Source organism: Polypterus senegalus, chromosome 11 (assembly GCF_016835505.1).
Source record: "Polypterus senegalus isolate Bchr_013 chromosome 11, ASM1683550v1, whole genome shotgun sequence".
Taxonomy (NCBI): Eukaryota; Metazoa; Chordata; class Cladistia; order Polypteriformes; family Polypteridae; genus Polypterus; species Polypterus senegalus.
Window position 1 is genome coordinate 90,131,463 of NC_053164.1, and position 27,343 is coordinate 90,158,805.

The 27,343-nt window shown below is 41.5% G+C and overlaps 1 protein-coding gene across 1 annotated transcript in view; it reads left to right on the plus strand.

Moving 5' to 3' along the window:
- The first annotated feature begins 2,045 nt into the window (after positions 1–2,045).
- The window catches only part of htra4 (HtrA serine peptidase 4), a 103,940-nt gene continuing 78,642 nt past the window's right edge, over positions 2,046–27,343 (plus strand). The window contains exon 1 of the mRNA XM_039769243.1: positions 2,046–2,938. Within this exon, the coding sequence (XP_039625177.1) occupies positions 2,491–2,938 (448 nt within the window). The 5' untranslated portion in view covers positions 2,046–2,490. The remainder of the gene's footprint in view (positions 2,939–27,343) is intronic.

Consider the following 27,343-nt stretch of genomic DNA (forward strand, 5'->3'; position numbering starts at 1 on the left):
CCTGGGACAATCTCTTGGCACGAAGTCTCATGTTTATGGTCCCCGCGAGACACTCCGTGGCCAGTCTTTTTTGTCTCGTGGGTCTTTTAAATGTCTTCCGAGAAGATCATGTATCATCGCCTTGCTTCTTCATTCCAGGATTTTTTTTATATATATAGAGAGACAGGAATTTTTGACAATTATCTTGTTGCATCCTTCAGGATTAAAGGCAGTTTATTGAAGCAAATGTTGTATGCCATTAATAACTAGATCTACAGAGCATGGTGCAAGGTGAAAAAATACATTTTCATGTTATAATGGATTCAGGAGGTATTCAGACACCTTCACTTTATGCACACTTCGCTGTATTAGAGATTTAATTTACATGGAAATATTTACCCCTTTTGCCCATTAATCGAACCTCAATAACCAATAATGACGAAGTGAAAACATGTTTTGAAATTTGAAAATGTACTAAAAATCAAAAACTGAAATGTCACACTTATAGAAGTATTCAGACCTGTTGCTGTGGCACTCCATGTTGTGGTCAGGTGCATACTGTTTGCTTTAATTATACATCAACAACAACAACAACATTTATTTATATAGCACATTTTCATACAAACAGTAGCTCAAAGTGCTTTACATAATAAAGAATAGAAAAATTAATTAACATTGAATAAGATTAAGGTCCAATGGCCAGGGGGGACAGAAAAGAGAATGAGATATGTCTAGAGTGTAATTACTGTCCGTTGTCCACCTGTGCTAAAAATTTTTTAGAAAGGAACATGCCTGTGTACATAAGGTCCCACAATTCAGCAATAAGGCAAGAAGGGCCTTGGTCAGGGATATAACCAAGAACCCAATGGTCACTCTAATAGATCTTTTGAAGAGATGGGAGAACCTGTCAGAAGGATGACTATCTCAACACCACTGCATCAATCAAGCAGTTATGGTAGTTTGGCTAGGCGGAAGACACTTGTGAGTAACATGACAGTTTAAAGGACTCTAAGAGCATGAGGAAAAAGATTATCTGGTCTGATGAGACAAAAACTGAACTCTTCGGGCAGAATTCCAAGTATTGTGTCTGCTGAAGACCAGGCAGTGCTAATCACCCTAATACTACTGTGAAAAGCATATTAATGGCAGCATCATGTTATGGGGTCCTTCTCAGTGGCAGGGGCAGGGTGACTAGGCAGAATTGAGGGACTGAGGAATGTAACCAAAATACAGAAAAGTCTATGAAAAAAAAACCTGCTCCAGAACACACACAACCTCAGACTTGGACAGCAGTTTACCTTTCAGCATGACAATGACCCAAAGCACACAGCCAAGACAACACTGGAATGGCTTTTGGACAAGTCTCTGACTGTCCTTGAGTGGCCCAGCCAAAGCTCATACTTAAACCCCATGCAACGTGTGGAGAGACCTGCAGATGGCAGTTTACAGATGCTTCCCATCCAATCTAATGGAACTTGAAAAGATCTCACAGGAACAGCAGGATAAATGGCCCAAATCCATCTATGTAAAGCTTGCAGACACTTACCAAGAAGACAGTAATTGCTGCCAAAGGAGTATTTACAAAGAAATTAAGTGTCTGAATACTTATTTGAATAAGAGATTTCAGTTTTTGACTTCTAATAAATATGCAAACCTTTTAGAAAACATGTTTTCACTTTATCATATTAGGTTATTGAGTGTATATTGATGGGCAAAAATGGTAAATTTATCTATTTACAATTAAATCTTCAACACAATGTGTGAAGAAAGTAAAGGTGTCTTAACGCTTTCTAAATCACTGTAATTGCCACATTTATTAAGATGTTTTACCATCCCGATTAATGAGTGAAATGCAAAACAAAAATTAAAGGTTCAACAGAAATACTATTTCTGAATATTTAGTAGTCTCCTTTCCTTATTTTTGACTGCAAAAAGCAGATTAACAGGTTTTGACAAACTTCGCTTTTTGTAGCCTATAGGTTTTCTCATGTATAGTCTTGTTTTGTTGTATTTGCTTCCCTGAAACCTACGTGCAGTTGTTTAGTCCATGTAAAACATTTCCAGGTTTTACATGGTGAACATTAAAACAAAAGGCGCTGTATACATAACACGGACTTGTTATGTCTTAATTATAACTTCTTAGTATTGAATGAATACGCAACTGAAAATTAATGAATTAGATCATTCGCGGATAAAACGATAGAATACGACTGTAGGACCCCCGCCCGAGGTCCGCACCTCCTTCTTCCACGCTTCCTTCTTCATCCCTCCCACCACAGAACGCTCACGCTAACGAGTGAGACAAGAGGGGGCTACGTATGTACTGAACGAGAACTATAGCAAGCAACGAAGCATCTTTAGAATAAAGCAATCGTCGAAAACTATTTGTGGTGCCAGTTCTTGTCAATCAATAAACAGGTGCTTTTCGTCTTCGAATTTTTTCTCCCCGACTACGCTGTCCCATCCCTGGAAACTGCAGAGCAAACAGTTCAAGCTCACCTTTCTCGCAGAATGATGCCACGCTCGCTCACAGTTCTTCAGCAGCTCCTCCTGGTCATCCTCCTGCATCCAGCGGTCCTACCCGAAGCTCATCGGCTCCGAAAGCGTCAGACGCCATGTCCACATATTTGTGACACGGCACGCTGTCCTCCACTTCCCGAGCACTGCTACTACGGGGAGGTGAAGGACGACTGCGGCTGTTGTGACATCTGCGGCGCGGGAGAGGGAGACCAGTGCGGCGGGCGCGGCGCCGGAGTATGCGGTGACGGTCTGCGCTGCGTTTACCCGCCTGGCAAGCGCCGACCTCGGGGCACGTGCGTGTGCCACTCCAGTGAGCCGGTGTGCGGCAGCGACGGGCGGACATACCCGAACTTATGCCGCTTGAGGGCGGAGAACAAGAGGGCACAGCTGAATAACACACCGCCCGTTCTCCTCATCCAGAAGAGCCGGTGCGATTCGGGTGAGTACTACTTGGCTGAGCCTCGAGGGGCTGGGCTTCAGTTGCTAAACGTGAAGATTCCATCCTAGAAAGCAAACGATGGGTCAGTGTGTTCAGTAAAGGATGGTTCGAAGCCGAAAGCACAGTTTAGGTATACTATCTTTAAAACCCCGCGTTCTTGAAGAGGATAAACTATAAAGTAAAGATATCGATTTATATCGTCCTTAATTATTACTTTTTTTATTTGAACCTAGATAAACAGCAAATTACAATTTTGGTCAAATGAGTGAGATTTTAAGGTGGAACGGAAGATTTCAATAAGTAGCTGGCGAATAAGTAGCCAACTTCAGCCTCGTAAATTAATCCAGGAATGACGTACATTTTAAAGTGTGAAACTTCACTCATTTCAGGATGTATTAATATTTCTTTTTGATAAAGGTAAAAAATGTGAATTGGCAAAAAGCTGCCCAACTAGGTGTACATAATAAACAGCAAACGGAGTTTACAACAGAGAAGTAAAATTATATGAGTTAGTATGTAGAAAAAAGATCCTCGTTGGGATTAATACAATGTACCAAACACTTAAACTGTATTTGTATGACACTTTATTCACTGAGAATACACCTGTAGCCCTTTACATTTGAGTTCGAGTCATGGTGTAATGAGCAGCTTCAAAATTTGAAGGTTACCAAGATTTTGTCTGCACATAAAAGCTAAAGGAAAAGCTGTAAATCATATAACAGTACATGGAAAAATATGAAAGTCAAACCTAGAGATATTAATTTTTATTATTTGTTACAAACTTTTAATTAGAAAAGAAAGCCACAAATGCATTTAAAGTGCATATTGACCATGCTGATGATTATAAATTAAAGAAAATAGCAAAAGGTAAGCTACAGTAGTTTATTTACAGTTCACTAATACAAATTACTTGGTCAGCTAGTCCTCTAATGACTCATAGCCATTAGAAACTACACGTCCTTCTGTCCAAAATAAAGATTTGTTTAATAGGCAACTAGCACATAAAATAAATCTCAAAACATCTGCTACTGTATGTGTTAATGAACTAAATAAAAAATTTAATTTGAATAATTCTTTACGTTTATACATCTTACATAAAATTAAACAGTTTTTCCAGTACAATTTTTAATTGACTTATGATCAACTTCATCTCTTTTTTTTTATTTATTTTTTAATTTTATTACAATCCATACAAAGCAATCAAGTTTTTACAAAGAGAAAAATTAAGTTAAGAACAGATCGATCCCCACCCCAACTTCATTTCTAAGTATAACACAAGATGTGGCCATTCTCAAAGTGATTTTATTTAGAAATGTTGGATGGAAAAAATGTTTGCATTATTCTCTCCACTCTTTATCTACCTAGACTATGACATCCTATTCAGGGCTACAAAATGGGCCAATGTCAACAGGACACATTACATGGGAAACTTTCTTACTTTCTTTTGACTAATGGAATGCATTACAGTTATGTCTTTATGAAAGAGCCATTAAAGTATTTCCCTGTTGCTGTTAGTAAAGAAAATTCAAATTATGAAGGTATGACACTCCTTCCACTTCACAACATGTAACATGGCGCAATATTATGGTCAGTATTTTCACCATTACTAGCATTGAAAAGCTACACTTCTTTCTACCATAGCCAAAATCAAAGGTTTCTCCCTGTAGTGTGCAGTTTGTTTGTTTGTACTGAACTGTTTGGGCACAAATCACAGTACACTGATAGTATACAAAAATGCATTGTTTAAAGAAATAAAAGAGATACAGCCCTCGTGATTGCATGTAAAGTCTGCCTTTTGGTTTGCCAAAACAAAACAGAAAGTGTGCGCCTGTTGTAACGGAGAAGAATTATCTAGACTTCATCTAGTTCTGTGAGGATTTTAATAAAAAAGTACTTTTTTAACCCTGTTTTGTCTTATTATATTTTAGCAGGTAAAACTGTGCTTGCAACAACTAGTTTACTTTGTACGTGGTGATAAATAAATTATCACAGAAGCAGAAGCAATCAGAAGCATCTACATGACTTTTTCATTCCATGATCATTATCTGCATGTAAAATGCATCTAAGATTGTTTATTAGTAATCTTAGTTTATGATGGAACTCTTGTCACTCCCCAGACTTCACTCCTCCACTCGGTGCATGCACACTATTGTTACGCTGGGATATACTACATCTCATTTTATAGTGTTGATCAGTCTGTACCTTGCATACACAAACAATTTACAGCACATGTTACTTTCAGTGTTTGATCTGATTGGATAATGAAGAATGTATTGCTCATGTAGCTATTATACTCTTGATTATAAAGTTCACGGATACACTGTATTGTTCATTTTGCACCATCCTAATTAAACTGGTGTGAAACCGTCTCGGTGAAAACATTATTTGTAATCGTCAAAAGTTGTTAACTTCCAAAGCAAAACTTTAATGACCTATTTGTTGATAAACACAAATTCCACATCAGTGTGATCCCAAACTAAGACTTAAGTTTCACGTAATCTTATAAAATGACACATGTCCATTGTAAAAATTGTGCAGAGTCATAAAATATAATGCAGTTTATAACTGCATGAAAATAGTACACATGCACAGTGAAAATCAGGTAGGGACTGCAAATTAGTTACTGACAGTTATAGGGTAAATACCTGTTTTGAGGCTCTGACTGCTATATTGTCTGTTGGCGGGAGACCCCACTAGGCATGAGACCCCAAGAGGTTGCTTAGCCTGCTTATGCCAGTAAATGGCTGTAACGGACAGCTGAGACTTCTACCCGGCTGAAACACCTTCATAAGGGAAGGACCAGGGAAGAGCTTGCATGCAGCATTAGTTCCCCTGAAATGACATAGGGCAGTTCCCCTGGCTTAGAACAATACCACAGGTTTGGAGCTTGGAAGCTCAGCAATGCAGGGGCCCATGGTCACCGCCAAGGGTAGCATGGAGAACTGTGGAGCACTTTATTGTAGCACTTCAGCTTGTGGTATAGCAGGTCCACAGCTTAGATGAAAAAGCCCAGTTTTAAATAGGTAATCGCCTCACTCACGGCTTATAGAGGGGGCGTGGTAGTGTGGCAGGAGCAGTTCCTGGGCTCTTCATGATGCGGGCGGTCCTTGCTTAAGTGCACAGGTGAGAAATCGTCCACATCCGTAATTGATGCTGGGACCTGCTAATCACAACACCTGAGCCACGTCCCCATTATACAGTGGTGTGAAAAACTATTTGCCCCCTTCCTGATTTCTTATTCTTTTGCATGTTTGTCACATAAAATGTTTCTGATCATCAAACACATTTAACCATTAGTCAAATATAACACAAGTAAACACAAAATGCAGTTTTTAAATGATGGTTTTTATTATTTAGGGAGAAAAAATACAAACCTACATGGCCCTGTGTGAAAAAGTAATTGCCCCTGAACCTAATAACTGGTTGGGCCACCCTTAGCAGCAATAACTGCAATCAAGCGCTTTGATAACTTGCAATGAGTCGTTTACAGCGCTCTGGAGGAATTTTGGCCCACTCATCTTTGCAGAATCGTTGTAATTCAGCTTTATTTTAGGGTTTTCTAGCATGAACCACCTTTTAAGGTCATGCCATAGCATCTCAATTGATTCAGGTCAGAACTTTGTCTAGGCCACTCCAAAGTCTTCATTTTGTTTTTCTTCAGCCATTCAGAGGTGGATTTGCTGGTGTGTTTTGGATCATTGTCCTGTTGCAGCACCCAAGATCGCTTCAGCTTGAGTTGACGAACAGATGGCCGGACATTCTCCTTCAGGATTTTTGGTAGACAGTAGAATTCATGGTTCCATCTATCACAGCAAGCCTTCCAGGTCCTGAAGCAGCAAAACAACCCCAGACCATCACACTACCACCACCATATTTTACTGTTGGTATGATGTTCTTTTTCTGAAATGCTGTGTTCCTTTTACGCCAGATGTAACGGAACATTTGCCTTCCAAAAGTTCAACTTTAGTCTCATCAGTCCACAAGGTATTTTCCCAAAAGCCTTGGCAATCATTGAGATGTTTCTTAGCAAAATTGAGACGAGCCCTAATGTTCTATTGCTTAACAGTGGTTTGTGTCTTGGAAATCTGCCATGCAGGCCGTTTTGCCCAGTCTCTTTCTTATGTGGAGTCGTGAACACTGACCTTAATTGAGGCAAGTGAGGCCTGCAGTTCTTAGACGTTGTCCGGGGGTCTTTTGTGACCTCTCAGATGAGTTGTCTCTGCGCTCTTGGGGTAATTTTGGTTGGCCGGCCACTAATGGGAAGGTTCACCACTGTTCCATGTTTTTGGCATTTGTGGATAATGGCTCTCACTGTGGTTCGCTGGAGTCCCAAAGCTTTAGAAATGGCTTTATAACCTTTACCAGACTGATAGATCTCAATTACTTCTGTTCTCATTTGTTCCTGAATTTCTTTGGATCTTGGCATGATGTCTAGCTTTTGAGGTGCTTTTGGTCTACTTCTCTATGTCAGGCAGCTCCTATTTAAGTGATTTCTTGATTGAAACAAGTGTGGCAGTAATCAGGCCTGGGGGTGGCTACGGAAATTGAACTCAGGTGTGATACACCACAGTTAGGTTATTTTTGAACAAGGGGCAATTACTTTTTCACACAGGGCCATGTAGGTTTGGATTTTTTCTCCCTAAATAATAAAACCATCATTTAAAAACTGCATTTTGTGTTTACTTGTGTTATATTTGACTAATGGTTAAATGTGTTTGATGATCAGAAACATTTTGTGTGACAAACATGCAAAAGAATCAGAAATCAGGAAGGGGGCAGAAGCTGAAGCGATCTTGGGTGCTGCAACAGGACAATGATCCAAAACACACCAGCAAATCCACCTCTGAATGGCTGAAGAAAAACAAAATGAAGACTTTGGAGTGGCCTAGACAAAGTTCTGACCTGAATCCAATTGAGATGCTATGGCATGACCTTAAAAAGGTGGTTCATGCTAGAAAACCCTAAAATAAAGCTGAATTACAACGATTCTGCAAAGATGAGTGGGCCAAAATTCCTCCAGAGCGCTGTAAAAGACTCATTGCAAGTTATCGCAAACGCTTGATTGCAGTTATTGCTGCTAAGGGTGGCCCAACCAGTTATTAGGTTCAGGGGGCAATTACTTTTTCACACAGGGCCATGTAGGTTTGTATTTTTTTCTCCCTAAATAATAAAAACCATCATTTAAAAACTGCATTTTGTGTTTACTTGTGTTATATTTGACTAATGGTTAAATGTGTTTGATGATCAGAAACATTTTATGTGACAAACATGCAAAAGAATAAGAAATCAGGAAGGGGGCAAATAGTTTTTCACACCACTGTATGTCAAGGTTGCCATTTTGGAAAGCACTTATATCCATGACCAAGGTACAAAGATAAATAACTGGATATAAATGTGCCAAACAACTGCAAAAACTAGATGACTGAGCAACAGAAAAAGTATAGTCTAATGAGTCATCTTTCAACCTTGTTTTTATTTCCAATCTCCAGATCTAAGTATCTTTGAACCTTTATGAAAGTAGACCTCTACCTCCATCTTTCCTCATAAAACTGGAGTTTTTTTCTTTTTAAGCACTGGTATGATTTTCCATGATACAAAGTTTAGGAGCTGTATAGTAGGAATCCAGGAAGGAATTCAGCTGTTCTGTCCTGTTCATATAAATATGTTTTTAAGTTTTTCCATCAGTTTGCCCCCCTTGTATATGCACATTTTTTAAATAAATATTTTTCCACCCAAATCATCGGATACAAAGCAATGCTAGCACTGCATTCACGTGAAAAGATAAATCTCAAAGGTTTTTCTTTTGCCATATTAATTTTGGTAAATCTAACACTGGTCTACAGCTTATTAGGATAAATGTCACTTATGATCACTGAAGATGCTTGTAAGCCAAGGGACAGTTGTATCGAATGTAAGAAATTGGCAGAACTCTGGCAAAATAAAGATGAAAGCTTAAATACCTGTGTTACCACACACCCTTATTTTTATTATAGAGCATAATCAAAAAGAAACACATTCATGTACCCAGTTTGAGTTTTTATTATTAATTAAAATGTATTAATTTGTAATTAATAGAAAAGACTGTACTGTAAAGGAACACACGATAGGCTTCCTAGATTAGCAGTAGTGGTGTGATCATTTGAGTACCAACTTGATTTCCCTGAACATTTAATTAGGTGTATATAATTATTGGATAGTTTTGATAGTTTTAGTTGAGATGTAAACCAGTAGAACACGCAAAATGTGCTTTGCGGCCTTTAGAACCATATCTTTCTGATGATTTTTATTTGCGGGAGCACACAGAATGACAATGAATAGGATATTATGCCTGGCACAGTGGTAGCGCAGCCACCTTGTAGTATGGAGATCAGGATTCGTGTCCTGAGTCCTCCCTGCATGGTGTTTGCATTTTTTCTCCTTATCTTTTTGGTTTGCAGTTCAGGTGGATTGGTGATGCTAAATTGGCCGTGGTGGGTGTGTGGTGTATGAGTGTTTTTCCCTGTGATGAACTGGTGCCCTGTCCAGAGGGTTGTTCCTTCACTGCTCCCTATGATATCTAGCCCCACATGACCCTGCTCAGGATTAGGTGGGCTTAGAAAATGGTATGGTATAAGTTGTTATCCAGCCTTCTATTTTAAAACCTGTTTAGTTCACTTTAGGCTCATGAAAGATCATAGGGTAATGACAATCATCAACTCCTAGAGGCCATAGGCTGAAATAGTATGTACAGTCATGGCAGTGCTGAATTATTTGTTGACTATTCCTCCAAGCTAGTTTGTCATTTTAATACTTGATAGAAAGTTGTATTTAATCATCCTCCCATTTATCCATCCATCTATCCATCTTATGAATCTACTTAATAAAATACTAGATTCAAGTGGGAGTTGTTATTCTCATTTAATTAATCAGATGTACAAGACTTTTAAAAGAAAATTGTCTGACCAATGTTTCTCAATTACAGGGAAACGTTTGTAGCGGCTCATTTTTAAGCTAAACAATTATTTGCTGTATTCCTACATTTAGCTGATATTATGTTTTTAATTGTTTAATGTTATATCTACAGTACAATAGTAAGCAATGTTTTCTTCCATTTTGTTAAAGGTTGTAGGTACAATATTATTGTTCAGTAATAAATTAGTTTGCCAGAACTTTGTATTTTTATTAGACTCTGTTTTTAAAATATATAACTACATAAAATGCATATCTAGGTCTATTCTTAACTGAGCCAACCCTCAGGTTCAAGGGTAAGTTAAACTTTCATTTGCCAAATGCAGTTTCTTAGACACAATTATGCGCATATGGCTTCTGAGGGCCTTGCTTCCAAGTGCTGATACTCCTCTCTATCATTCTGGGCATAAACTGTTTTACAATATATTTATACATACTAATAAACTCAACTAAAAACCTATATAAAATGTTGTTTTCTCTGATATTGTTGAAAAAAGAAAAATGTTTCACTAAGTATTACATTTGTGATCATCTGTCTATATAACATCAATATTTTTATTACTGCGGAAATACACTTTGATTTTCAAATTTGGAGCACTCACAGTTACCAAAATAAAAAGTCAGTCAGTCAATCATTGTCCAGCCTGCTATATTCTAACTACAGGGTCACAGGAGTCTGCTGGAGTCAATCCCAGCCAACACAGGGCACAAGGCAGGAAACAAATCTTGGGCAGGGCACCAGCCCAACGCAGAAAATAAAAACATCTGTGTCAATATCTTTGGCGTATGAGTGAATTCTTAGTCACAGCCTTTTGCATGGTTGGAAAAGACAAAATCTGCTAGAAAATGTTTTGTATATCTTAATTCTGTGTTAGATTAATACTTGGACTCTTGGAATTCTTGTCAGTAGCAGGAAATTTATTTGGCCCAATCTTGCCAAAACCTGTATGAGTAATACAAATTGAATATGAGAATTTAGCCTCTAAAGATGTACTGTTGATGGAAGCTTGGGTCTTTTATAGCAGCTTACAATATCAGGTAGAATGACTTTTAGTTGACCTGAAATGGGTCATTACAGAGAAAAAAAATCATAATAAGTAGTGAATGTTTTGTATCTGAGGATTCATAATAAACACAAAGTACTATATCATGATCACTTATTTCATTCATTTTAAGAGAAAAAATGTACATGGATGGCTATTTTATCACATACATTTTTATAATTAGACTTACAATCAAAATAAGTTTAAAAAATGCATTATGCAGCTGTAAATCACTTACTGCTTATTGCTAGTATTGTGAGAAATCACTGCAGCAGATAGCTCCTCACAAACTGGGTGATATTCAGCAGTCGGTGAGTGCTTCACATAATAGTAGAAAGTCATGGAACTTGCTGATACTATGGTGGTTTCATGTTACAGGAAAACAGTGCTTTACCCACAAAAGGACCTATTTCTGCCTTCCATGCTTCTAAGCAGAGCTACAGTACTGGTCTGTGGAAGGGTGGCAAATTAATTCACAGCACAGAAGTACCTTAATCTACATGATGAAATAACCATTTTAAGGTTGTATTCACAATATCTAAGTGTATGTGTTTGATGAAAAGTAACAGCTCAAATTGATGCCGATCAGTAGTAAAGTAGTCATAGTTTTAGATTGCAGATTGCATATTAATGAATGGTAATGATTTGTCTACTTAGGATATGCATATCCTAACTGATTCTTAATGGCTAATTTATTATATATTTAATATTTAATAGTATCAAAGATTACAGTTTATAACCAACACTATTAATGCACATTTTATTACAGTTTTTACTTCTCCTGTCCAAGATAAAACTTATTTTGACAAAAATGTTTTGAGGTTATCAGATAGAAGGAATTCAATGATGCAATCAGAGACTTCTCTAAAAAGTATATAATATACTACTTCCATTTTTGCCACCATTTTGGGGATAGTTACATGGTCATTGATGTTACAGTGTTTCCCATGATACATCAGGAGGAGACAGATTATATCATCGATAAGACTGACAACAGAACTATCCCCAAAATGGCAGAGATGATTCTGATCATACAATATATATATTATTGATTGGTGTCTGAAAACTTCCAACAAGATGTCAAAATGAATTTTATCTTGGGCAGTAGACTCAAATAAATGTAATAAAAGGCACCATCATAATACACTGGAGGAATAGCACAACCTCCTGATAACTATTGGGTATTTTACACACTGGGTACAACCATCTTAAACCATCTTGAATGGTAAACAAGTCATTGATGTAGAGAACAATGTAAAAATCTGTCAGGCTAATTTATGTCATATTCCATACATTCAAAGTTAAAAAAAAAAAAAGGAAAATGATCATTTTTTTTTTATTTTTATTTTTTTGGAATTTTATTGCAATCATTCCATACGAATCAATCAATTTTTACAAAAAGTAGGATTAAGAACAAGTTGACCCCCACCCCTGAGAGAGAGAGCAAGGCCAACAGAGTAAAATTTAAGGCTTGTAAACATACCTAAATTGATGAGTTTGATAAGCGAATAGAGATGAATGGAGAAGAAAAAGAAATACAGAAATAATTGCTTCCTCTGTGCTTTAAGAGCATATTCTGAAATATTAATGATTAGATCCTGCGATGTTTTGAAAAAAATCTGTACAGATCCTATGTGTATTTGATTTTTTCCAATTTCAAATAGTATAAAACATCGGTTTCCCACTGAATTAAAAGAGGAGAGTTAGGATTAATCCAGTTTAGCAAAATAAGTCTGCGTGCCAAAAGTGTAGTGAATACAATCACAGTTTGTTTGTCCTTCTCCACTTTAAACCCATCTGGAAGAACCCCAAACACAGCTGTTAATGGGTTAGGAGAGATTGTGAGACCAAGGCTGTCTGAAAGGTAATTAAAAATTTTGGTCCAGAATGATGTTAATTTGGTGCAGGCCCAAAACATGTGACCCAGTGAGACTGGGACTTGATTGCATCATTCGCAGGTTGGATCTTGCCCTGGAAACATTTTGGAGAGTTTTAGGCGAGACAGATGTGTTCGATATATAATTTTGAGTTGAATAATTGTATGCTTTGCGCATATGGAGCTCGAGTGAATTCTCAGCATTACTATTTTCCACTTCTTTTCTGATATATTAATTGAGAGATCTTTTTCCCAGTGTCCTCTTGGATCTTTGAAAGGGAGGGAATGTAAAATAATTTTATATATTGCAGAGATGTCCTTGAAATTGAGCAATATTTTTTCCAGCATGGATGAGGGTGCGAGATGAGGAAAATCGGGAAGGTTCTGTTTAACAAAGTTCCTAATTTGATGATAGTGAAAGAAATGTGTAGCTGGAATGTTAAATTTGGAATGTAATTGTTCATAGGATGCAAAGACGTTGTCAATATAAAGATCTCTAAGCAAGTTAATCCAAAATTTTTTCCAGATATTAAAAACTTCATATGTTTGCGAAGGTTGAAAGAAGGTCTCTTACAGAGGCGCCACAGATAAAAGCTTCTCCATCTTAAAATGCTTTCTACATTTGTTCCATATTCTGAATGAGTGAAGCACAATTGGGTTATTAGTATATTACCGATAACTTGCATTTATTGGGGCACAGAGCAGGGAATATAAAGAAGCACTGCAGGATTTTACTTCTATTACGGACCAAGCCTGTGTATGTTCATCTCTTTGTGTCCAGGTTTTTATAGCTTGTATGTTTGCTGCCCAGTAATAAAACTGGAAGCTAGGTAGAGCCATGCCACCTTCTACCTTTTGTCTTTGTAGGGTCGCTCTTTGGATACGTGGATTTTTTGAGTTCCAAATAAATTAGGTTATTGTTGAATCTAATTGCTTAAAAAATGATTTATTGATGTATATTGGAATGTTTTGAAATAAAACAAGTAGCTTAGGAAGAATATTCATTTTAACAGTGTTAATTCTTCCAGCTAGAGTGAGATGAAGGGTTGACCATCTATGCAAGTCTTGCTTAATTTTTTCCATGCAGACGGCGAAATTTTGTTGATAAAGAGCTTTACGTTTACTTATGATGTTTACCCCTAGGTATTTAAATTGTTCTGCAATTATAAAAGGTAGGGTGTCTAATCTAATATTATATGCTTGAGAATTCACTGGAAAGAGTACACTTTTATTCAGATTAACTAGCAAAATACCCGCGCTTTGCAGCGGCGAAGTACTGCCTTAAATTTTTTATTAAGAAGAAAATTAAACCATTTTAAACTGAGGGAAAATATACCAATAATTATTTGTTAAGGATCTATTTATATACCACAATGTGAGTTCGGCCCTCCGGTTGTAATATGACCAAGCTGTGCGCTGAGCTTACCCTTGAGCATGCAACATACAGTTGGCCATGTGAAAAGTAATCTTGTTTCAAATCTCACAGCTTGGATTGCTGCTATCATAATCGGTTGAGTTTCATGGGTTGTTTCAATTACGACAGTATTTGCAGGACTTGTTGTGTTGAAGTGACATTCGGCATCTGTCAAGAGTTGTAAACATTCAACCGGTTTAATCGATAACTTCACATACAGTTTTTGAGAGTTGAAACATTCATAAACATCAAAGTGTCCACTACTGAAATCGTCACCTGTGAATCTAAGATGTTCAAGAGGTATTGGCGGTTGTCCAAAGGTGTAAAATATTTGGCTATTTCGGTACACTTGAAAGCGACAACCGAACAATTCAGCGGCAGCCATCAACTCACATGCAGAATCATTGGTGAAGGGCTTAAGCATTCCACTCTTATAGTGCTCCTGTGTAGTATAATTATCTCCTGTAGCGTCATCAGTCCACACCTTGAACCTGTCCCAGTTATTCAATACATAAGACACAAGAGTGAGCCTGATATGGCCATTCAGTATGTAACAAAGAGAATGGAAAAGGCAGGTGCCATCTCCGGGCATGGAAACCACTCAGTAAGTGACAGATCTTTGATGGATGGTGATCACCTCGATAGACATGTTAATAGGGGTATGGTTGGAACGATAAAGGAAATGGGTACCTGAACAATGTAAAGGAAGTCTAAAATACCTACACAATAACTATAATCGTAATAAATGAACAATAAAACAGCGGAGAAGCCGTAGATTAAATAAAAAGGCTGTAGTTATCAGCAGGGAGACGGAATCCGTGGACGGCAAGGAAGGGAATGTAGAGACCGGAGCGATGGACGGCCTTATATAGGCAGGCAGCCAACAACGTGGGAGGCGTTGGGATGGGGGACCCAACGCCGCCTCACACGGTGACCAAGCTGCAGGCTATGGACGTATATATGTACGTAAGTAGGATTCAGTTAACGTTGGGAACCCGCATACCAAATTTCTTGAAGATGGGCCCATATGTTAGAAAGACCATTGCAAAGTTAAATATGGCGGCCGACAGTGGCGTCATACTACCAAAATAAGTATGTACTTCGATTTCTGTTAGCGCAGGGAAGCCACCTACCAAATTTCGTGAAGATGGGGCCATAAATAAGAAAGTTCAACATGGCAGACGTTGTCAGCCTTCTACCTACACGGGAAGTTGGAGAATTACTGACGTTGGAAAATTCAATATGGCGGCCGACAGTGGCGTCATACCACCGAAATAAGTACGTACATCCGTTTCAGTTAGCGCAGGGAAGCTGCCTACCAAATTTCGTGAAGATGGGGCCATAAATAAGAAAGTTCAACATGGCAGACGTTGTCGACCGTTATGACTGTTACGTGAAGAATTTAGAAATGAAACCTGCTTACCTTTTGTAAGTAAGCTGTAAGGAATGAGCCTGCCAAATTTCAGCCTTCTACCTACACGGGAAGTTGGAAAATTAGTGAGTGAGTGAGTCAGTGAGGGCTTTGCCTTTTATTAGTATAGATTCTGAGACCAGAGATCTTTTGAAATTCTGTGAGTTCTGTTAAGACTGCAGGCACAGACTTTTTGTGGGTCTGATATATACAGTACCATATCATCTGCATATAGAGAAATTTTCTGTTCCAGTCCTTCTTTGATAATCCCCTTTATCTGATCAGCATTTCGACAGTGTATTACCAGTGGTTCAATGGCGATTGCAAACAGTAGCGGTGACAAGGGGCATCCTTGTCTGGTACCCCATTCTAGTTTAAAGTAGTCTGAACAAATATTGATACAAATTGAGGCTTCTGGGTTGGTATATAGTAGTTTGATCCATGCACAAATGTTCGGGCCAAACCCAAATTTCTCCAATGTAGTAAAAAGGTATTTCCATTCAATCATGTCAAATGCTTTTTCTGCATCCAATGATAATAATATTTCTGGGGTTTTTGACTTAGTTGGTGAGTATGCTACATTAAACAGGCGTCGAAGATTTGAAGATAAGTATCGACCCTTGATAAACCCAGTTTGATCTTGTGATATTACCAAAGGCAAAACTTTCTCCGTCCTTCTAGCTATGATTTTTGAGATTATTTTAACGTCATTACTCAAAAGTGAAATTCGTCTGTTTGGTGCACATTGTAATAAGTCCTTATTTTGTTTACGAAAAACGGTGATTAATGCTTGGCGAAAAGTTTGAGGAAGAGTTTGATTGTCTCTGGCTTCTGTAAATGTTGCGAATAGGAGGAGAGCTAGCTGAGCGGAGAATTTCTTATAAAATTCTGCTGGTTAGCCATCAGGGCCTGCTGGTTTTCTGCCTTGAAGTGACTTTATAGCATCTAGTAATTCTGATAACGCCAGAGGTTTATCGAGTTCCTCCACACTAAAAGTGTCTATTTGTGGTATCTGTAATGTATCCAGAAATGCATTAGATTGTGTATTGTCTTCTTTAAACTCAGTAAAATATAAGGATTTATAGTAGTCTCTAAATGTGTGCATTATATTTTTGTGGTCGATGATTTTGTCTCCGTTCGTGTTGGTGATTACTGGGATTGCGTTGCGGACTTCTTGCTTGTGAATTTGTTGAGCTAAAAGCTTATTAGCTTTTTCTCCATGTTCATAGTAATGATGTCTGGATTTATAAATTAGTTGTTCAGTTTCTTTAGTTGTCAAGAGGTTTAGTTCTGAATGCAGAGCCTGCCTTTTCCTATGTAGAGCCTCGCTTGGAAGCCTGGCATGTTCTTCATCTATTCTAGTAATTTCGCTTTTTAGCTCTGCTACTTTCTTGGTTTCTAATTTATTTCTGTGGGAAAGATATGAGATAATCTGTCCTCTTAAGAAGGCCTTAAGAGTTTCCCAGAGTATTCCTGCAGAAATCTCTGAGGATGTATTTGTCTCTAGGAAGAAACTAATTTGTTTGGATATAAATTCTGTACAATTCTTGTCTGCTAATAGAAGCGGGTTGAGACGCCATCTGTAAGGGGAGTGTGTGGGGCTTAGTAACTTTAGCTCCAAGATCAGAGGTGCATGGTCAGAAATAACAATAGCATCATATTTGCAAGATTTAATCGTAGGCAAGAAATTATTATCTATAAAGAAATAATCAATTCTTGAGTAGCAATGATGTACTGGTGAGTAGAAAGAATATGTTCTTGAGTTTGGGTTTAAAAACCTCCAGGGGTCTGATAAGTTGTGATCAGTTATAAACTTTGTAATTATCTTTGCAGTGTTAGATGTCATCCCCCCGTGATAGAAGTCCTATCTAAGAGTGGATTTAAAACACAATTAAAGTCCCCAGCCATTATAATTTTATGAGTGTTCAGATTGGAAATGGATGCAAATAAATTTTGTATAAACTACTTATCATCAACATTAGGTCCATAAGCATTTATCAAAATCACTTTACAGTTAGACAGGTTACCCATGACCATCACATATCTCCCTTCAGGATCCAGTACTACATCTGATGCTACAAATGAGACTGTTCTATGTATTAGAATTCTTACACCTCTAGTTTTCTTTGTAAAGCTAGAGTGGAACATTTGGCCAGTCCAGTCCCTTTTCAGCCAGAACTGATCCTTGGTTAGTAAGTGGGTCTCCTGTAAAAATACTATTTTAGTGTTTAAACCTGTTAGGTGAGAGACTACTTTCTTTCTCTTTAATTTGTGATTCAGGCCTTTAACATTCCAGCTCATAAACTGTCCCATCATGGAGACATTGATTCTGATTTTTTGATGTAATTTTATAGTCTTAACTGGAAGTGAGACAGCTTTAACCTTAATCTCCTATTTCCTCAAGAGTTATTGCCATGCAGCCTATTGTTACGTTGGTAGTTATAATTATAAAGATTAAAAGGATAGATTAGGTATAGATATAGCCTTCTCTCTTTCTCTCCTTCCCCTTAGTTTTTGCCTCCCCATGTGAGGCTCTGATATACCCAGAGACAGAGCACGTCCAAAGCAAAACAAGCCCCCACGCAGTGGCGTTTTAGGATTAAAAAATAGAGATATTTATCTATACTAATAAAAGGCAAAGCCCTCACTGACTGACTGACTGACTCACTCACTCACTCATCACTAATTCTCCAACTTCCCGTGTAGGTGGAAGGCTGAAATTTGACAGGCTCATTGCTTACAGCTTACTTAAAAAAGTTAGGCAGATTTCATTTTGAAATTCTACGTGTAATGGTCATAACTGGAACCTATTTTTTCGTCCATATACTGTAATAGACTTCTGCTCAATGCCCATGGGAGGCAGAGTTACGCCTCCCACGTAATTTAGTGCCTGCCCATATAAGGCCATCCGTCAGCGGCAATCCAATAAAAACACTGCCGATAAATATTCACGGGTGAAGGACTGTGCTTATGCAGATGAAGATGAGATGGTCAGGGTGGTGTTTGGCACAAACTCAGCGAAACTGCGAGAGAAACTTAAGTGCCGGGTCTTAGCTAACATTAAATACAGCCGTGGACATCGCACGAGATGCCACCAGCACAGCTGGGAACCTTCGATGCATGTACACCGAGCGGCTCACATGAAATGACTCAGTGCACAGACAAAAAGCAACAGTTTCAAAGAGTGCTGAACAAAAACCGAATTACACAATTGAGAAGGCAGCAAAAAAATATGAAGCGTGTGATACATACAAGCATATTCATAAGTGCAGCTACTGCGGAAACAAAGCACACGGTGGAAAAAGTCAATGTCCCGCTAAAGGAAGACAGTGTAAAAAAAACCCGTGCATGCAGTGTGTCACGTCTCAGATAAAGAGAAAGACGAGCTGTTTATTGATGCAGTAAGAAACGAATCGATGAATGAAACCTGCTATCTTTACAATGATTGACAAACACGGAATGTAACTTGAACACAACACATCCTACAAATGCGAACCTGATTGAAAGAAATAATGATAATCAAATCCTTGATGACAGCAACACTCATAACACTCACAAAACAATTACTGTATATTGACAATCATGTTACGTTATTTTTAAAATGTTCCCTTTTCTTTTTAATAACTTCTTTAACACACTACTTCTCCGCTGCAAAGCGCGGGTATATATGTATATATATACCCCGATCTACATACTCTCAAATAGACAAACCACACACCGTGGCACAATGGTAGAGGCTTTGCCTCTAGCGCCGATGTCCAAGGTTCGATTCCCGAGAGGGGGTGCACTGAGTATGTACGCACGCTTCCTGATTCATTTTACCCTCGCATCCCCTTGGTTTGAGAAGTATGAAAAAATATGCGGTTAACGCAGAAAGATCACCAATTGAAGCTTTATGAATAATGGATACAAATCGCGTTCCTAAGACTGATCAGAGGCAAATTTCATTTCAAAAGACTACCCGACGGAAGCCTTGATAAAAGCGTGGTTTTGTGCAAACTGTCCAAATACAAACCTGATTGAAAGAAATTATAATCAAATCCTTGATGACAGCAACACTCATAACGGTCACAAAACTATTACATTCACAATCATGTTACGTTATTTTTAAAATGTTTCCTTTTCTTAGCACAAGCACAGCTGAGAAGCTTAGATGTATGTACTCCATAACGCATTAAAAAAAATAACACATTTAATCACACTTTCAATTCCAAGCAAAGGGGAACTTTTGTCAATGCATGATTTCCTGGTACATCGAATACATTGATGTACACATCAGAGCCACAAAAATGTTAGAGTCGGAATAAAGCGCGTTCCTACGACTGATCAGAGGAAAATTTCATTTCAAAAGACTACCCGACGGAAGCCTTGATAAAATCATGGTTTTGTGCACACTGAAAAGCAAGCAAAATTAGATGCATTATAGAAAGTGAACTTTGTGGCTCTTACTGGGGATCATTGGACTTCCGTGACCGTTAGTAATTCTAATTACATCTAATTACAAAATGTTCAATGATCACACTGTTTTAGCCTAATGTACAAAATAATTTTGGCTAAGGTTACTCAGAGTTTAAAGGTGAAGCTGGTCAAATTACCTTTTATGTTTCTGCCTTATTTTTTTAAGAAGAAAAACTGCACTTTATGTTGAAATTTTTGTTATTCTTTAAAGACAATAGCATTCTGAAAATGTACTTAAAGTACTTAAACTACCACTTTATTTTTAAGTCTGCCCAATTTTAGCCAGGGATGATATTTTTGTTTCTGTTTTGAATTTAAATGCAGTTTAAAAGCATTTTTTTTTCCAGAAATTAAAAGAGCTTGAGTTTACAATATTCATGTCCATGTCTATTATTTGATTCTGTCGCCCACTAAAACCCTTTTAAATTAAAAAAACATTTGCGATTTGGGGCAAATTTTCATGTGTGGTTACATACGATTAATCAAGATTAATTATTACACAGCCTCTAATTAATTAGATTAATTTTTTTAATCAAGTCCCACCCCTAATATATATATGTAGATATATATGTAGATTTGTATATATATGTGTATATACAGTATATATGTAGATATATATGTATATATCTGTGTGTGTGTATATATATATGTGTATATATACCTGTATATATATATGTATATGTATATATGTATGTGTGTATATATGTATATATGTATGTATATGTATATATATATGTGTATATATTTGTTTATATGTGTGTGTGTGTGTGTGTATATATATATATATATTGTGGCCCCCGGGCGGGAGCCGGCCGGACGCCAGGAGGACGTGAGGAGGGCTTGTGCCTCCTCCAGACCGCGAGGGGCGTCCGTCCTGGTTCTGTTGGGGGCCACGGGTTGAGGGCATGGAAGCCCTTCCTGTAGGGGCCCGTGGTCACCGCCAGGCGGCGCCCCGATGCCGGTTTATCCCGTGCGGTTGCCGGTCGGGCAGGAGCCCGGCGGGACGCTTGAGGACCGGAGGAGGGCGCAGTGCCTCCTCCAGACAGAGTGGGGGCGTCCGTCCTGGTTAGGCACGGGGCCTCAGGTACAGGGCTTTGAAGCCCAGCCCTGTAGGGACCGTGGCCACCGCCAGGCGGCGCCCGTGCCTGATTATCCCGGAACTCGACACTTCCGCCACACCAGGAAGTGCCGGGGAAGACATTGTGTGGCGCCCGGAGAGCTGCCAGGAAGGCAGCCGACACTTCCGCCACGCTGGGGCGTGGCCAAGGATGGCGGAAGCACCTGGGGCTCATCCGGGGCATTATTTAAGAGGCCGCCTCCCTCCAGTCATTGGTGGAAGTCGGGTGGAAGCAGACGGAACTGGAGAGAGGACGGAGGCGCCAGGAAGGCACAAAAGACTGTGGGCCTGGACTTGGGGAGATCGGTGCGAAGGCACTGGGGTGCACGTGAGCACAATTACTGTAAATAATACTGTAAATAAATGGTGTGTGGTGACAATATGATGTCCGTCTGTCTGTGCCGGGGCCAGCTTTCACAGTGGCGTAGTCGTGCGGATGATCCGTCTGGTACAAGACGGGACCTGCTTCAAAATCAAATATTTCTGTGAACGCCCGCGCAGCAGCGACCCACACACTGGCCGCAGGAGCGCCCGCACGCCCGCAGGAGCGTTTACCCGAAACCGCCCGGACCGAAGAAAGGCCATCCCCGGGTGCGGAGGAGGAACGGACCTCGCTGGAGCGCAGCGGGCTCCGAGAGCCGCGTTGTTGAGACGGACAGCCAGGCGGCGTGCTTCGATGAAGGCCACACCGAGGCAGGGGCCTCAGCACGACGGGATTCGGGAGGTGAGTACCCTGCCCTGCGGGGTTGGATGTACCTTGTTCTCCGCAGGGAGGAACGAACCGGATCGCGTCTGTGGCAGGAGCACGCCGGGCCACGGGCTGTCGGCAGCGCGGCGACGGCCGCTGAGAAGACCGCGAAGTCGAAGCCGCAGCTGCGGTGCGGCGAAGAGGCACGTCTCCGCAGCCAAAACAAGGGGAGACAAGATGGCCGCTGGCTGGAAGTCCCGCCGCTGACAGGCACGGGATTGGCGGTGTGTCTTGCGTGCCCGCCGATGATTGGATAGAGGCGGCCTAAGGAACGCCAGTCTCGCGGCCAAACCGAGACCCGATTGGGCCAGAGGGAGTGGCCCAGAGGAGGCAGGCGTCGCGTGGAGCTGATGGACAGGTAAGCCCACCGACGTCTGTCTCTCTTTCCACCAGCGGCTCGGCGTGCGCCGGAGGAGTCCTTCGCCCGCCAAGCCGCCTTTGAGGAGTTGCTGCGTGTTCTAGCCGCCAGTGCGAGCAGCTGATGGAGAAGGCGGTCGCGCCGGGAGTGACACCGCGCGGAGACGGAGGAACGGGCGCGGCGCTGGAACCGGAGGCAGGCAGAACACGGCGGGAGTGGTGAGTGTTGCCGTTCCCGTAAAGCAAGGGGTTCGCCGAACATGGCCGTGACTGTTTACAGGACGAGCGGCTCCGAGTAGGCAACCTCCCGACAGCAGACGCCGCGGTGCAGACAGCTAGCGAGGCGAGGAGCTCGAGTATGCAGAGGCGGGTAGGATCGGGCTGCTGAGTGCCCTGGGTCCTAGCGCCCTGCGCTCCAAGCCTGCAACTGTCTCCTGTCGCTCTGCCTGGACGCAGACGGGGCTGGATTTGAGCTTTTGCTGTGCTCAGACCCAGACCGCCAGCGCCCAAGAAAGAAGGAGGAACCGGCGGGTGAATGCCGGTTCCTCCGATAGGAGAGGCGCGCGCTGGAGTGCGGCGCCCGAGAAGGGCCGTCCTCTGTGTGGGCAGAGGAGATCCCCTGGGCGGCTAGGCGAGCCGCCTGCGAGTGCGGTGCCGTGGACGAGAGGACGGGCATGGAACCTGCGGCGGAGGACTTCAGCAGGCAAGTTGGGGGCTGTCGGAGGGGGGCAGGAGCACGGTCGATACGGAGACCGACGGGCGCGGGATGAGTGTCCTCGCTGTGCTTCTGGCCCTCTTTTCTTTATTTTACAGGCCCGAAGCCCGACGAGCGCTGAGGCCGACGTCGGCGGGGACCTGCCCGCCTGGAACGGGCCGCTCCGCGGGAGTGCTCCACGCCGGGAGGCCTACAGTGACCCCGCTGGGGGGAACAGCGGGGGCGAGAGCGGCGCAGACCACAGGGGGACGTTTGCGCCGGCGAGGGTGCCGAAGACGGATGTCCCAGGGTGCCGTGTTGGACCCTGGGGACATAGTAGGACCCTCGCTGGGGACGTGCTGCCCTTTCGGTTGTGCCGCTCGACCCACGTGTCCTCGCTAGCGGTGGGGCACTGTGGCCCCGCCGGGCGGAGCCCGCCGGGACGCCAGGAGGACGTGAGGAGGGCTTGTGCCTCCTCCAGACCGCGAGGGGCGCCCGTCCTGGTTCTGTTGGGGCCACGGGTTGAGGGCATGGAAGCCCTTCCCTGTAGGGGCCCGTGGTCACCGCCAGGCGGCGCCCCGATGCCGGTTTATCCCGTGCGGTTGCCGGTCGGGCAGGAGCCCGCCGGACGCTTGAGGACCGGAGGAGGGCGAGTGCCTCCTCCAGACAGAGTGGGGGCGTCCGTCCTGGTTAGGCACGGGGCCTCAGGTACAGGGCTTTGAAGCCCAGCCCTGTAGGGACCCGTGGCCACCGCCAGGCGGCGCCCCGGTGCCTGATTATCCCGGGAACCCGACACTTCCGCCACACCAGGAAGTGCCGGGGGGAAGACATTGTGTGGCGCCGGAGCTGCCAGGAAGGCAGCCGACACTTCCGCCACGCTGGGCGTGGCCAAGGATGGCGGAAGCACCTGGGGCTCATCCGGGGCATTATTTAAGAGGCCGCCTCCCTCCAGTCATTGGTGGAAGTCGGGTGGAAGCAGACGGAACTGGAGAGAGAGGACGGGAGGCGGCCAGGAAGGCAAAAAAGACTGTGGGCCTGGACTTGGGGAGATCGGTGCGAGAAGGCACTGGGGGTGCACGTGAGCACAATTACTGTAAATAATACTGTAAATAAATGGTGTGTGGTGACAATATGATGTCCGTCTGTCTGTGCCGGGGCCAGCTTTCACAATATATATATATATATATTGTGAACTTGGCCCGGACACAGACAGGCGGCATTTTGTTTAAAACACCACACATTTATTTACAATATATTATTTACAAAGACTGGTCACTAAGACCCCAGCCAATGGTCACTCAGACCTCAGTCACGTGCACAATACCCCAAACAATCACAGTTCTGGCCACAAATGCCTGTCTTTGGGCCGCCTCCACAGCTCCTCTTGCCTCGTCCTTCTTCCACCTGACTCTAGCCTCGAATGAATGGAGACGGCCCCTTTTATATGGTACTCGGATGAGCACCAGGTGTTCCCGGCATTCCTCCTCTGGCCACGCCCCAGCGTGATGGAAGTGCCGGCTGTCCTCCCGGCTGCTCTCCGGGCGCCGTCATAAATCTTCCCCCCAGCACTTCCTGGTGTGGCGGAAGTGCTGGGGTAACAGGTCCCCAAGGCATTGGGGCGCCTCCTGGCGGTGACCACGGGCCCCTACAGGGTAGGGCTTCCATGCCCTGTACCCATGGCCCCCAAAGCAACCCGGAAGGCAACCCCCACGTGATCCAGGGTGGGTGCAGACCCACATCCGGTCCTTCCCGTCGTCCCGGCCGGGTCATGGCCCCTGGCATCCCTAACACTATATATATATATATATGCCAGCAACACTCATGACAATGACAACACAATTACATTGTCAATCATGTTATGTTATTATTAAAATGTTTCCTTTTCTTTTTCATTACTTCTTTAACACACTAATTCTCCACTGCGATGCGCGGGTATTTTGCTAGTGTTAGGTTATTTTTAAAATGTTTCCTTTTTTTTTTCATAACTTCTTTAACACACTGCTTCTCCACTATGAAGCGCAAGTATTTTGCTAGTTAAAACATAAACAGATAGCGTCCAAGTAATAAAGAGGATATATAATGATAAAAACCTGTATCTTAACAAATAGATCAGACAGTAGGTTATTTATCTTTGCCATGTCATGACAGGCTTGACTCACTATTGCGTTTCAGAATAGTGCCGGGATCAGCTTTCTTAATTCCTTTTCTGCTTCTTCGTTGCTGGCGAAGACATAGAATTGACTGTGCAATTCCACTTTCAGTTTGGCAGGATACAAGAGGCTGTATTTGATATCGGCTTGCCGTAACCGCTGTTTAATGTTGTAGAAGGCTGTTGCTGGAGAGAAATCAGGGAAGATACGAATGTGGTTATTTTCATATATAATATCTTGCTTGTGTCGAAGGAGTGCCATCACCTCTAGCTTAAATAATAATCTTTCCAATCGAATAATAAAAGATCTAGGTCTAACGGTATTTGATCCGCGTATGCAGTAAGCCGCTGCTATCTCAGAATCTGCTTTAAAGTCAGTCCCCTTCAATTATTTTAGAAAATAGTTCAGCTGCGAATTTCACTGGGTTTGGACTTTCTCGATTCTCAGGTAGACCTTCGATTCTAATATTATTCCTTCTGCTTCCATCTTCCAAAGCAGCAAGTCTGTCTCCGAGTTTTTTACATTTGGAGTTGGCAGTTGTTGCTTTTTCTTCAGCACTGGCAGTTGATCAGCAAGTGAGATCAGTTTAGACGAGGTTTCCTGAATGTGCTCTTCAATTTTACCCACCATATCTTTAAAGACTGCCTCAAAGCAAATACATAAGCATTCCTCCAAGTCTTTATTATCCTGCTGCCGCATCTGTTGCAGCTTCTCATTTGCATTTTCCCTTGCCTTCTCATTTGCCTTCTCGCTTTTCTTTATATCTTTCTTTATCTCTTGCTTGAGCTCTGCTTGAGCTTGCTCGAGCTCAGCGATCATCACCTTCAGTTCAGACAGATCATTTCTGCTTTCGTGCACTGTAGGTGAGGTGGTGGGCTTTATTGTAGCCGGTGTTCCCAGCTCGTGTGAAGTAGTTGAGAGCGCGGACTGCAATACTTTTTCCAGTTTCAGACGATTTTCTCCAATCGGCGAGCTATCGGGACCTGCGTCACTCTCACTCGTACATTCGCTCCCCATTTCGCTCTTGGCCGGAGACGATGTAGCAGACCGTGGTCCCGAGGAGTCTGGGCTTTCGCCCATCTGATCCAGGTCAGTCTCTGAAAGGCCGTATCTTGAGCTTGAACTTGGGCTTGCCGATCTGAGCTTGGAGTTAGCTTTAGTTTTCGTTTCTTTCGTTTCTTTCTGAATCCCTTTCTTGTTGGCCATGTTTATATATGCTTGCATATACTGTAGTAGTGCCCCTCAGGTTGGATAAATACAGGATATCTCAGGATAATAATATGAAAAATAACACCACTGCTAATGGAGCTCCGCTTCAGACGTCCATCTCTCACACTGGACAAGACCAGGATCATGTTTTGGCAGATCATAAAATACATTTATCACAAGATTTGTCTTAGTACTTTTTGACGATTTAAATTATCTTGGCCTTGTCTAAATTCAGATTACTTTTATGGTTGGCCCCATTGTGTTACAAGTAAAAAATCACTGAGTCATGGTCCTGTTTTAGTTGCATGATTCCTATAGTGTCAGAACACTCCCCTATGTGTACCTGTCATGACAAAACATCTTTTGTTTTATCTGATTCTAGCATGCAGTGGCTTGGTGATTTGAAGAAATAGAATGTAGCTCATACAGATAAACATGCATTTGAATATTTTCAGATGAGAAGACAAGCACTTTTTTTAAATGGCTGTTGCTATGCTATGTGTATGGTCGATCTGATATCATAGTTTGTTTTTTTTGTCTTTTCCTGGAATAACAACATTTTCATTCCAGAACAGTCATGCACATTCAAGCAATCAGCTTTAAAGCTAACCTCTAATATCATAGATCAGAGACTGTATTGTTGAAGGCACATGATTTAACACTTTAATAAAAAAAAAATTCACAGTTTCTTTGTTTTGAGGTCAGTGTAGTTTTATTTTTATTATTTTTATTATTTTTATTATTATAATAATGATATTTTTTTTAACTTGTTAACAATATTTTCATCCTGATTTTCATTCAACTTTTTCAGGTGTTCTGGTTATCTGATCCATTATTTACTAATAGTGTGTCTGATGCTAAAGTAGTTGCAGCCTATCACCATTCAGTGTTGTTTGCTCGGGTGTTTTCCCTGCTTGTTTTTAATTGTCATTATTAGGATACAATGAAGAGAGCAAACGACACAGAAAAACAGTAGTAAA